Below are 13,567 nucleotides of genomic sequence, written 5' to 3' on the forward strand. Positions count from 1 at the left end.
CAAATATTCATATTTAATTTTCAAATAAGAAAGGATAATATCCAACCCGACTCCATACGGCACTGTTTAAACTTTATTATTCATGTGAACTGTTAAAATTAAAAACTAGGTCAAAATCTTCACTCAAATCCCGTGGACATATCGAGTTGGCTGGTACAATTTGCCTTAGATTGTATCAATCATCTATCTCCAGAACAGATTTAGCGTCAACAACAGATTTCAAACACAAACAGAGTTCATTGAAACCTCAAATAGCTTGAAACATTCGAAGGACGCCGTGACAGACATGATTTCTTGCAAAAGCAATCAGAGTAGTGCGAACAACGTAAGAAGATACGTTCTTCATTTTATTCTTAAACTGAAAGTTAAAACCAAAAACCAAAAAAAGTAAAAGAGCACAAAGAGAAAAATATAACTCCAAAAGCTTCACGCATCCAAATTAGATTTTTTTTAATTTAACAGAGTTCTGATATCAAAATAGCAAAAACAAGCGTCATTACCCCGCCAACATACAAAACAACTCAGCATAGCTAGTTATCAAGTGTACCATGCGCAAAACTTTTATTCATTAACATACTGAGAAAAGGAAAACACAAACATCCCTTGGTACTGGTGGGTAAGATCACAGTAGCATCCTATCGGAAACACAAATTACACCTTGGCCATGTGACGGACTAGGTCAATAACACGGTTGCTGCAAGGAAAAAAAATATAGGAATAATTAATACAAGCCGATGCATATATTATAAACTCTGTCAAGGGTTTTAAAAATAGAAGCAAATAATGGTTACCTGTAGCCCCATTCGTTGTCGTACCAGGACACAAGCTTAACAAAGTTTTCATTGAGAGCAATACCAGCCTTGGCATCAAAGATGCTAGACCTGTTAAAATTAATGATGCTACTATTTAATAAAACGTACATAAAAGTACCAAATCATGATGCCAATTGTTGCAAAGACGAACAACAATTTAAATAGAAGAGGAACCATGAAATTTCTAGAAAAGTGAAAAGGTACCTGCTGTCTCCAACGAAGTCAGATGAAACAAGGTCATCCTCGGTGTAACCCAAGATGCCCTTGAGATTGCCCTCAGACTCCTCCCTGAAAAAGGGATGAACATTTCATTAGAATACATCCATTTCAAGTAAAAGGCATTGGTGGGGGGGGGGGGGGGGGGGGGGGGGGGGGCAGAAAGAAAGAAAAAGAAATACTCACTTAATGGCAGCCTTGATCTGTTCATAGGTAGCAGATTTCTCAAGTCTAACAGTGAGATCAACAACAGAAACATTGACAGTTGGTACACGGAATGCCATGCCGGTCAGCTTGCCGTTCAAAGCTGGGAGCACCTTTCCGACAGCCTACAACATGCAACATGTAAAACAAATTAATATTCACAAATACTCCAAAATTAAAAATTAAATATGAACAAGAATTGAGCAATGAACACTGGAGGAAACAGCAGAGAATACTGCAATAGATTAATTGGAGATGCCCTTGTTTGTGCATAATTTTACCACAGAAAGAGGAAGTACTTGATGAAAGTCAGTAAATCATAAAATACCTTGGCAGCACCAGTGCTGCTGGGAATGATGTTAAAGCTGGCAGCCCTTCCACCTCTCCAGTCCTTGGCCGAGGGTCCATCAACGGTTTTCTGAGTAGCTGAACAAAAAAAAAAAGGCAGAACCCACAATAAATAAACAAGGCCATAGTGCCATACTAATACAACTAATAGCTACTTCTTAATGGGTGTCATAATGTTTCAACGTCACAAAATCATAAACAAATATACCAGTGATTGAGTGCACAGTGGTCATCAAAGCCTCGACAATGCCAAATCTGTCATTAATGACCTGCAAATATTGAATTCAACAACAACAAATCATTATCCCAGGAATATTAAATTGTTTCTTTAATTTAAAAGCTACAATTGCTTAGAATAAATTGTATGGTATTGTTGCAAGTATTACCTTAGCAAGGGGAGCAAGGCAGTTAGTGGTGCAGCTAGCATTGGAGACGATGTCAATATTAGACTTGTACTCCTTCTCGTTCACACCAACAACAAACATCGGGGCATCCTTGCTGGGAGCAGAGATGACAACTTTCTTGGCTCCGCCCTATTTCATTAAAAAACAACATTTTCTTAGTATATATTATGTATGAGCAGAAATTTATATATACCATCGTTAAAATAGAAGAATTGTTGAATACCTTCAAGTGGGCAGCAGCCTTATCCTTGTCAGTGAATACACCAGTGGACTCAATTACGTACTCGGCACCAGCCTCACCCCAGGGGATCTCCTCAGGGTTCCTTCAAAACCAAAGCCCCATGTCAGCACTTAATGAATGCATATAAAACATATCATAAAATAAAAGAACAATTGAATTTAGTAATTAAGTGCTGTACCTGCAGCCAAAAACTGCAACGGGCTTCTGACCAAAAAGAAGGGTCTTGCTGTCCTTGACAGAGATCTCGTCATGCTTCCACTGGCCGTGCACGGTATCATATTTGAACATGTAGGTCTGTACATCACATTTATAATGGTATCTGTTAGTGCTTTGATATACTTCGAGATATAAAAAGTTTGACATGTGTACTTTGCTGATTGGTGTGCACCAAAAAAATGAAACAGAAACTACATTACTGATATGACAAAAAAAATTAAGATCTAGTATTTGATGTATATACATGGGTAATAGAATCGATGTTAGAGAAGTAAAGGAAAATTATTCCCGGTTTATAGAATAATTATTTGTTGTAGTTGGAGACAGAATCAACTTCATATTGAAGGTCTAATCTAGACACAAGAGGTTTATTCACTTCAAACCCAAGAGCAGCCAGAAATTTATATTTAGATTATGTGCGTACTCTAAAAGACGTAAAAACTAGTGGCACCACGATCCAACGATACTGTTCAGTTTCCTCATCAAAGCGAGAAAGATATAACTAATTGAATTTTTAAAATAAGCAGAGGTAAAAACTAGTAGCACCACGATCCATCGATACTGTTCAGTTTCCTCATCAAAGCGAGGAAGATAACTGATTGAATTTCTTTTGAATAAACTATAACTAATTGAAATCAAGACCTCATAAACCTTTCTCAGTGAAAAGCCAGTCAACAACCATCCCATCTTATCAGATCTAAATCAAACGCACTGATACATCAGTAATTAATCGGCATAAGCTAAAGAAAACAGATCAGTCTATCTAGATTGAAATATACCATGTAGTCAGTGGCGATGAACGGATCGTTGACAGCAACAAGCTCGATGTCATCACTCTGAAGAGCAACCCTGGCGACCAAACGCCCGATCCTTCCAAATCCTAAATACAAAAATCGAACATCAAAAATTCAATTAGAAATGTTGGAAATTGATTAAATTTATCTAAAAGGACCTATTCAAAAGACAGATCTATAGTTTTAACTCACCATTGATTCCGATCTTGATCTTGCCTGAAATTCAGAACAAAAACAAATAAAATTGTTAGAACTGAATCATAGATAGATCACACAAACGGTGTTGAAAGAAGATAAGATTAAGCTCGAGGGGACAGTCTCACCCATGATAGTATGGAGAAGGAACACAAATCTCAAGGGTATAACAGGAATTTAGCTAAGAGAGAGAAGAAAACCACAAACGATGTAAAAAAAGTTGTCTGAATGACTAGAATATAAAGGAGAGGTGCAGTGCCTCGTGATGTAGGGTTTTTGGTATGGTGTTCCCTAGTACAATTTTATATCTATCGTGGTCCAGCAATGCAGCCGTTGATTCTTATCTTGTCCGTTGATTTCAAAATTTATTGATTTGAACGGTTGATATGAAGACACTTGGTAGATGTGCTAGAAGATGAGGGGTAATCTGGAAAGTTGAAATCCTAGTGCGGTGTCGGAGACTGAAGGGGTTTCTTTCTAGATGGTTCCGCTCCAATGCGGCAATAATAAAACAGTCAATTATTTTACATCATTTTACTTCTTATTACGTGTTGAATTTTTGATTGGTTACTGTGACGCGCTGAAGTATAGACGGCTTAGATGGTATAATAATTGTAGATATTACGCGTGAGGAAGTAGTGTGGAGGGCTGCTGGATTTAGAGATTTCGGCCCATGGAAAGAGGTAAAAACCGTGAATGGATTGCTTCCCAAGCCAGACTTGTGGCCACAATAATTCAAGTATCGCAAAAGAAAGGAAAAAGCGATTGACATTCTAGAGTTTCTCTTGAAAAAAGGAATCATTTAACGAGGCATATCCACACCCAACTAATTTAAATTAATTTATTTTGATAAATAAATTAGGTTATTTTTTCTAATAACGGAAAATATTTTGATGCTCGATATTTGACCATTTATAGAAAATATATATTATAAATGCACTTTCTATCATGTGGATTTTATATTAAAAATTCAAACTGTATACATTTAAAGTTCACTCACTAATCAAACGTCGATATAATAATTGATGCATTAGTTTTTTAAATTGCTTGATTTTAGACTTACTTTCAAATTTTATATCAAAATTTAATACATTTACAGTTCACTCACTCATCAAACGTCAATATAATTGATTCATCATTTTTTTAGATTTCTTGATATAAGATTTTTTTTTTAATAACAGCGGTGTATAGCACTGATTTCATATTGAAATCAAAAGTGTAGTTGATCTGGTACTCAAAATAGATATCAAAATCATATACAAAGGTCTTGGGAGCTGATATTAACACTATAAAATATGTTATTGACACAACACAATTTAAAATTTCTATTTGGTAGACAAAATTGCCCCCCGCAATCAATTACTTCTTTTGCTCTCTTAATTTGTAAACTTTTTAATGCTAATATATTTTTTAATGTACTTTTTTAATCTCTTGTCTTCTTCGTATAGAGAAAAAAAAGCAATGTATTGGAGCTATGGATGATTTTATTGTTATTTATCAAGCTTTTAGAAGATTCTCTTTTGGTCTTCTGCTATTTTCTTTTAAAACAAAATGAGTTTTATTGATCACCTTCTATTATCTGAATTGAAATCTTGTTTATCTAAAAAAGCACAATAAAAATAGATATACTTTTAAATAAAGAAAAATGTATAATAATGTATGAGAGTGAAGGGATACTATTAATTTCTAAAAAACTTTTAAGGAAAAAAAATCTTATAATGATGAATGAGAGATACAGTTTTTAAAAGAAATAGTTAATGAAAGGTAAATTTGTCTGTATATTAAAATATTTAGACAGTGTTGTGTTAATAAAAAGATTAGTAGTGTTGATATCATGAACCAAAGGTCTTACAGCTGTTCATACAATCATAAAATGCAGCAACAAAATAATCTACAAAATCCTATCACAAACTAATACCAAAATCCACAAATCAATTGAACAAAATTAACAAAATACTACAATTATATAAGATCATTCCAATTAACTAAATCTTCCTCATCCAACTCTTCTCCGAACATTCAATATGAGAGGTTGCCATCTCCAGAACCCTGAATGACCTCAGTGCTTTTATTTTGGGTAATGGACAACAGAAGGTCCACTGCTTAATTCATATACAGACTTCTTTCCTTTTCCTCCATAATTTGATATGAGAAATCCTTAGCATCAAAAGTACTTCAAATTTTAAGAGTTCACTCACTTATCAAACGTCAATATAATTGATACATTAATTTTCAGTTTGCTTGATGTAAGACTTATGTTTAAATTGCACTAAGTTTGATACATCAAGTATTAATTTAGGACCAATTTCTACAAATTTTTTTTTTTACCTTAACTGTTTTTTTTTTTTTTTTTAAAACTTGACTTATGCAATCAAGGAACGTATTGAATTTTTACCTTAACCGTCACTGTGTCAATTGTGAGAGTTACTTAATAAATTTGACGTTAATATAATCATCAGGCAGAATATAATATTAAAATAAGCATGATAAGATACAAATCATCACATTTGCTCTTAATTTCAAAGTCCAACAAAGACTTGGCATCTCGGTGTCGCAGCCTCTCAGGTTATATAATTGTAAATGAATTAAGACTTACCTTAATTCGAACAATCAAATTCAATGCTACGATGGGAAAATTCAAATTTAATTAAAAAAGGGAAGCTGATTCGTTCTTTGTAACTGTAGTTGTGGAGGACAAATTTTCTTTGAAGGTAGAAAAATCATTATATAATAGGAAAAATTTCCAGTGTGCCCATCTAAAATTTTGAAATAGCCAATTTCCTCACAAAATCATCATAATATCCAATATACCCATAAAAAATAACTTTATTTCATCTATTCCCTTTTATTTATTTAACCTTTTATTTAGTTATTTTAAAAACTGAACTGACTAATAAGCCCTTGATTTAAAACTGGATGTGTCCATTGACCAATAACATAATTAAATTTACAAGAGATCGAATAAGAAATGGAGAACTCTGTGTCTAATATTTTATGCCTTTCTTCCCTCGGTGCTGAAAATAATACCTTTACCGTATCTCTCTCTGCTCCTCCATGTCTTGCTCTTACCCTCTCTAGTTCAGTAATTTGGCAATTTAGCTTTCAAGCTTCCAGTACTCGCTTTATGTTTCAAAAGTCATAACCTAAACAATTGGCTCCTCACAATTTTGTAATAACCTAAACAATCGGTTCCTCAAGCATATCTCAAGGAAAGCCCTACAGGATCCACATTCCCTAACCAACCTAGCAAGAAGGACTGGACTTAGGGTAGCAATGCAATTGGATGAAAATTGGGTAAAAATTGTTAGTTAGATGTGAGAAAGAAGGGCATGGAACAGTACTGGTACGACACTGTTCACAGCATGTTACTGGTACCAATCAGCGGACTTGAAGGTACCAACGCAAATGGATGGAAACTAGGTTTAAATTGTGATTTAGATGTGAAACATAGATGTCATGGCATGGTACTGGTACGATTCAAGGTCATGGCATGACACTGTTCACTGCATTAATCTCTTTTAGACTATCTAGTTTCTAGGAATTAAGTGTAATTTCAGATTTTTCTACTTTTTTGGCTTATTGCATTAGGCTAGCTTGAAGTATTGTTTTCTATTTCTCTAGGACTTGGACTTATGCTATGTAATTTCTATTGATTAGTGAGCATGCCTCTGCGGGTCTTTCCCTAAAAAAAAGTTTTATATGCATCGGTTTAGCAGCTAGGAGTAAAAAAAAAATTCCTGAGGAACCTTGAATCAATCTGTGCATTTCGTTTTTCTGAAAAATTGCATAGTTGTTTTTTCTATTTGCTGAGAGACACGTGACAGAACTGGGGCTGAGAGAGCCACGCGAGGTACTTGGTCTAAAAGAGGAAGAAACAATTAGAGATAATGGACCCTCCAGTTTAAATTCAAGGTTATATTGGTCAAATTAGTTTTTTTAATAATAAAATAAAAGATTAAATGAATAAAAGAGGATAGAAGGAATAAAGTTATTTTTTTTATGGGTATATTGGATATTAAAGTGATTTTATGAAAAAAATGGCTATTTAAAAAATTTAGATGAGCACGCTGAAAATTTTCCCTATATAATAATATTTATTTAAATAAATAAGTAATTGTTCCAATTTGTGGTGCGGTGGCAAAGTTTGGTGGTCCCAGGAGCAGACTATTTGTCGCATTTTGTTGTGCGCAGACGAAGCTCGGAATCAATTTTCAACGGAATGAGAGAAATTGAAGATGTGAATTTGAAAAGAATTTCTGTGGCTTCATTTTCTGCAGCAGTATGTACAGCTAGCTATCTTTGTACGGAAGACCTGAAGCCATTTCGAATTAAGTTCCCATCCACTTATTAACAAATCCATATCCCATGCGTTAACTCAAATTTTGAGTTAAGATTTGAACAGTCCGATTTAAATTTGTCACGAGCAAAACTATAAAATTTAAATATAGGAGCTGAACTATAAAATACATAATACATGAAAATACAAAAAAAAAAATTGTGGTTACGAAGAATTGAACCCTAAATCTCAATCAAGTAAAACTCTAACTACGACAGTACAAATAATTATTTGTTATTTTACAAGAGAGTTAAACTATATAAAAATTTAATTAAAATTTTAAAATGATAAGGCTGGCTTAGCCACCTGAGTATGTTTCTTCCGAGAAACCTAAGGTGCAATTTTAAAAAAAGACGGCCCAGATTAATCTCGATCGGGTCCAACTCAATCTTGTGCGAAAGAAAATTACAAGGGTCTGCTTTGAGATTCGTGTCAAGTTAAAAGAGCAATCCAGATTTATCAGTTTAGTCATTTTTTGGCTAAGCCATAGATTCGCCTCTAAAATCTGCACTAATATTAAACCTTGTGTGTTACAGAGCCGAATTGGTCCGAATTTGATCGAACTCAAATAATATAATTATGCAGAGGATGCCGATAGGGGTGTTCATCAGTTCGTTTCGGCCCAAACCGAACTAAAATAGACAAACCAAAGTTTTATTCGGTTTTAAATAATAAAACCGAACTAAATCGAAATATAATCAAAACCGGATAAGAACCGAACTGAACAAATCAAAGTAAATTTTGATTTGTTCGGTTGAATCGAAAGAGAATATTAATCATAAAAATTAATACTTTTTGTTTAAGTTTTTGAATTTTAAAAAACGAATTAAATAATTTTGTTTGATATGGTTTGACCGATTTAAAACCGAACCATGCAATATACAACTTTGTTGTAATATTGATTTTTTTTAATGTTTGATTTCGATGGGAGGATGAGTATAAAATTTCAATCTAACCAATTTTAAAATTTCTAAACTGAATAAATTATTAATAAGTTTTAAAAAAATAAACCGAATCAATTCATTTAATCATAAAGCCCGATCCGTTTAAACCGAACTATCTTGGTTTAATTTAAAACTGATTAAACCGGAGATGATGAACACATTCTAGATTCAGGTTCCTATAAACCGAATCAATCCATTTTTAATCAGAAAGTCCGATCCATTTAATGCTTTCTATTTTAAAATTTATATTTGTACGGATTGCTCACAGGGGTATGATCAGTTTTGACTTTTGAGATTCCAAAGAGAAGTCTATAATGCTTTCTATTTGAAATTTTGAATTATGTATCAGGAGGAAATAATGAAATCTGTTTTTTTTAATACGGTTGACCGTATATTGATATAATCAAATACTTAATAACTTTTTAATATCTGATGTCACATTAGCAAGAGCGAAATCACGAATAATTTGGTAGGGGCCTCCCTGACTCAAAATAATATTACCAAATGTGAGTTTATTTTTATATATTTCTAAAAACATTGTAAAAATATATTTTAAATTCAAAATAATAACAAAATCATGCGTCAATCTAAAATTATGGTTGGCGCTATAAATTTGTTATTTTCATCCTACAAATTAGTCTGAAAAACACACTGGTCATTTAATTTTTTGAATTTAATTAAAACAACTATTTTAAATTGGCATTCACAAGGATGGACTCATAATTTTCTTCATAAGGGAGACAAAAAAAAATATCGAATCGGATTTAAACCCATTTAACTAATTATGTACTCGATAAAAAAATAATATTTTAACTTATACTTTCCAATACTCTGTTTTGTAATTTCTGATTCTCTGACATATAATTATAATTACCAATCATAATTCAAAAAAATATTTTAATTTTAATTTCAAATTTAACTCGAATTATAAATCAAACATTTAGAAAAAAAATAAAATTAAAAAAGACAAAGTCAGTCGGAACATTCCAATCTTCATAAAACTTAAAATTCAGAGAGAACAACTGCTCTCCGGAACTACAAGGGTCCGCCTCTTAGCGTTCAACCTTGAAAACCAAACACCTCATAGCATATTAGCGTGGGATCCAAATCCACTGTTATTCTAGATAGAATAGCAGCGTGGTGCTCTCCATTTTTGTGTTTATCTCTCTTGTAAAAAAAAGGAGAGAGAAATATAACAGAGAGAAAGAAGAGCACAGATAGCAAGAATTTTAAATAGCAGCATATCTCATTTCATTAGCGTGCTGCGGTGGAGAAAATTTTTAAATACATCTCATCAGAAATCCAACCGTGACCAAGATAGATCCACTTTTCAATATTAAATTGTGCCTAGTTTGGTAAATATAATCTGAAAAATGGAATGAGATGGAACTAGCTAGATGCTAGACACGGTTACAAAAAATAAGAGTAGCATTCAGATGTCGCATGACGCATCGATCTCTATTAAGTTATTCTTTAAACGCGAATAATATTTGATGTGATCATAAAGCTAGAGACGCGTGTTTATTGTCTATTTGGTTATGTAATGTAGAGTGGGAAAAATGGCACGGCGGAGCCAGCTTCGTTACAGAACGGCACAGCACGTGTTACTTTTTCGTGTTATGATTTGCATTGCCGTGATCAGCTTGTAGAAAATTTGGCACGGCACGTAATCACGCGAGTTACGTGTAATTAGCACCGTTATGTTTTAATCAAATAGTGAAATCTTGAATAAACTAACTTAAATTATGAAAGAATAGTTAAACGTGAGAAACGTGACCAATTATGTTTGAACACGGCACACAAGTCACAGCGTGACTCGTGAGCCGTGACCACCCCTCGACATTTTAGTCACGGCACGAGTCACTCTTCAGTGTTCACTTGATCACAGCACAGCATGACACGAGACTAAAGTCATAGCATATTAGTCACGGCATATTTTTTCCACTCTAATGTACTGTCTAAGTTGTTGTTGAGGAATTTGATTAAAAATTCCAAAATACTTTTATTTTTGGTGTCAGGGAAACACAATAGATATATGAACTTTGCCCGAGAATACATGGACACACAGCGTTAACAAACAATTTACTGTCAAAGCGTCACTTTCACTCTCGCACACCTCATTGATCGATTGATCGGTTTTTATTTGTATAGATATGCTATCGTACTGTGTTAGTCCTTTTCTGATATGGAATAAGGATTTAAATCAGCTGAAATCTGATATCATCAGCAGTAACTCTGAAATTTTTAGAATCTCGAATTCAACCGTTGAACTGTTTCGAGATGCATGTACAGAAAAATCAGCTGTTCCGAAATACCTGCACAGGAAAAGTTGGACGGTTGGATTTGGAATTTTAAGAATTTCAGGAGTACTGTTTATGGATCTTGAATTTCAGCTGATTTGAATCCATGAAATAATGAAATATTGTTTTCTTATTTACGAATATATATATTGTTGTCGGTAAATATCAATTATGTATTTGTCCGTGTTAATAGAGATGGATGCAGAATTTTTGTCAGAGGAAAAAACAAAAATCGAATTCAAATATTTTAGTGAGTTCAAACTCATTAACTAATCGAATACTATATAAAACAATCAACCTTCAAATAAAATTTCCATGTTGTTACCACTGAAAAAAATCAGAATTATAAAATTTAAGTAGTTTTTCATCACATTTTGCATATCCAAACAGAATTGTTAGCATTATACGTTGGGTAATTTACAATTCATTTATTTTTTCTTAGTATTTTTAGGACAAGCAAGATTCATGCAAACGGAATTCAAACCAACAAGAACATTTATTTTTAGGAGAAATTTTCCTTTTGAGTTATTAACTTGAAAGATTCCCTTTTGAGTTGATGCTGAGGATACGAATTCCATTAGCAGTGGTTAGGTGCTAACTTAAAAAGACATTTTGAACAAAACGAGAGAATTAGAATAATCAAACAACTTGTTGAAGTCTAAACTAAATAGAATCTCAGCAACATAATTAAACCAAGAAGATGACAATCAGATGCAAATTGAGGGAATTGAGGGAAAGGAGGTCCAAAGAAACATGAAAAAAATGATATTTATATCGTTGATGCTTGATCGTTGTTTTTAATACAAAAACTGAAAGGCCATAATTAGTCTGCGTCCGTTGAAATTATCCTCATAATAAACAAACTGAACAAAGAAGAAAAAAAAAAAGGAGGATAAAGCGACCCTTCAACAGCAATTGCCAGCTGCCGTTGCTCATTTAATTATTAATTTAGTGGTATTATTCAGATTCGCTTGTCATTATTTTTAATAAGATAATGTAACGTTCTTATCTTCTAACGTATCATTGTAAATATAAAAAAGATTTCAGTTTCCAGTCTGATTTGAATTCAGTGTCTTTTCGACTGTGATATGCGTACAGAGGACACCATTGTTAGACTCCTATCACTATAATCAAGTAATGATGAACAATTTGCATCCACATGATGCACATACTTATGTGCATTTTTTGTTTTCTTTAACTGTATGTTTTTTACAGAATTATGTAATAGTTATTTTGTAATTTTTTTTTTATCAATAAAGCTGCCTATGAATTTTTAGCAAAAAAATAATAATAAAAAAGATTCTCTCATACGACACAAGAGCATAATTTGTTTTTTTGTTTTTGTTTTTATAAATATTATTATCACACAAAAATCATGAATTGACTTGTTGAACTAATTTGCGGATACAGGAGACTTTCAATATAATGATTATATTGTTTTCTATCAATAATTAGCAAAAAAATTAGTTTACATAATTACACTGCCTTTTGAATTGTAAAAATTTAATAAAGAAATTATGGATGATTAATAAGCTTGCCCTTAATAGAGTTCATTAATTTTAACTAGTATCATACCCGTGCGTTGCAACGGGGACATATTATAAGAACAAATATATCAATGAAAATAATAATTATCTAAAAATTAAAACACATGTTAATAGAAAATTTATATGATTATGTATTTTTAATTAACTTTAATCGTGATCTCTAATAACAATTTGATGATGTGATGATTCTTTATTTTTAAGTACCAATGATATCAAATAATAGCTCAATTCGAATCTAATATCAAATATTATACAACAATTCAATATCAACATATAATATGATATCAAAAAACATAAATAAAAAGTGTTATCGTTTGTCTGTATAAGATATATATATACACACACATATTATAAGAAAAATATATATTCACACACACTTTCCAATTTAGAATACACACACACACACACACATTGATATATTATATATTGGAAATATATTCTAAATTGCCCACGCCAATATGTATAGAAACAAAGAAATAAAAATAAGGAAATTAGAAAAAAAAATTATTTTCATTGTGATTCGTATAGAAACGAAGAAGTAAGGAAACAATAAATAAGAAAATTGAAGATGGAGTTTTCTCAATTGAAGAGGAGAAATATAGAAATAAAAGAATAAGGAAATAAATAAATATATCGCTAAATTTCAAAATTTGTTCATTTTAAATTGTAACGTATCGTGTGGCAGCACATGTGGTGGGTATGTTTTTAACTAAATTTAGACTTCTATACATAAAAGAGATACATTTAATCAAAAGAAGACAAATTATGTAATTGGAGAGTTGAAATCAAATCCGAAGTTTCATCTCTCAATCGTAGCCGTTGGCGGATCGGACACCCAACGTGCTTAATAATATTTATTAAAATGAAGATATTTCTCGAATCAATTCAAAAAATTTCTTTAAAAAATATGAAGAGATATCCATGTCATCTATCACGGCATGCTTCATTACGCAAGAGTGCGGTCACAATTGTAAATTTATAATATTTTAACAAAAATCTTATGACTACAT

General features: G+C 32.3%; 1 protein-coding gene across 1 annotated transcript; it reads right to left on the reverse strand.

Annotated features, from left to right (window-relative positions):
- Nucleotides 1–412: 412 nt before the first annotated feature.
- LOC144566559 (glyceraldehyde-3-phosphate dehydrogenase 2, cytosolic) lies at nt 413–3,700 on the reverse strand. The gene is made up of 12 exons (XM_078316604.1): nt 3,559–3,700; nt 3,428–3,451; nt 3,221–3,321; nt 2,404–2,519; nt 2,208–2,307; nt 1,967–2,113; nt 1,789–1,849; nt 1,561–1,658; nt 1,215–1,357; nt 1,017–1,100; nt 792–881; nt 413–694 (listed from the first exon to the last, which is right to left on the reverse strand). Exons 1-12 carry the CDS (start codon nt 3,560–3,562, stop codon nt 652–654), a joined length of 1,011 nt encoding a protein of 336 aa, XP_078172730.1. The 5' UTR covers nt 3,563–3,700; the 3' UTR covers nt 413–651.
- Nucleotides 3,701–13,567: the final 9,867 nt, after the last annotated feature.

The sequence above is a fragment of the Carex rostrata genome, chromosome 15 (genome assembly GCF_964058835.1).
Source record: "Carex rostrata chromosome 15, lpCarRost1.2, whole genome shotgun sequence".
NCBI classification, from domain to species: Eukaryota; Viridiplantae; Streptophyta; class Magnoliopsida; order Poales; family Cyperaceae; genus Carex; species Carex rostrata.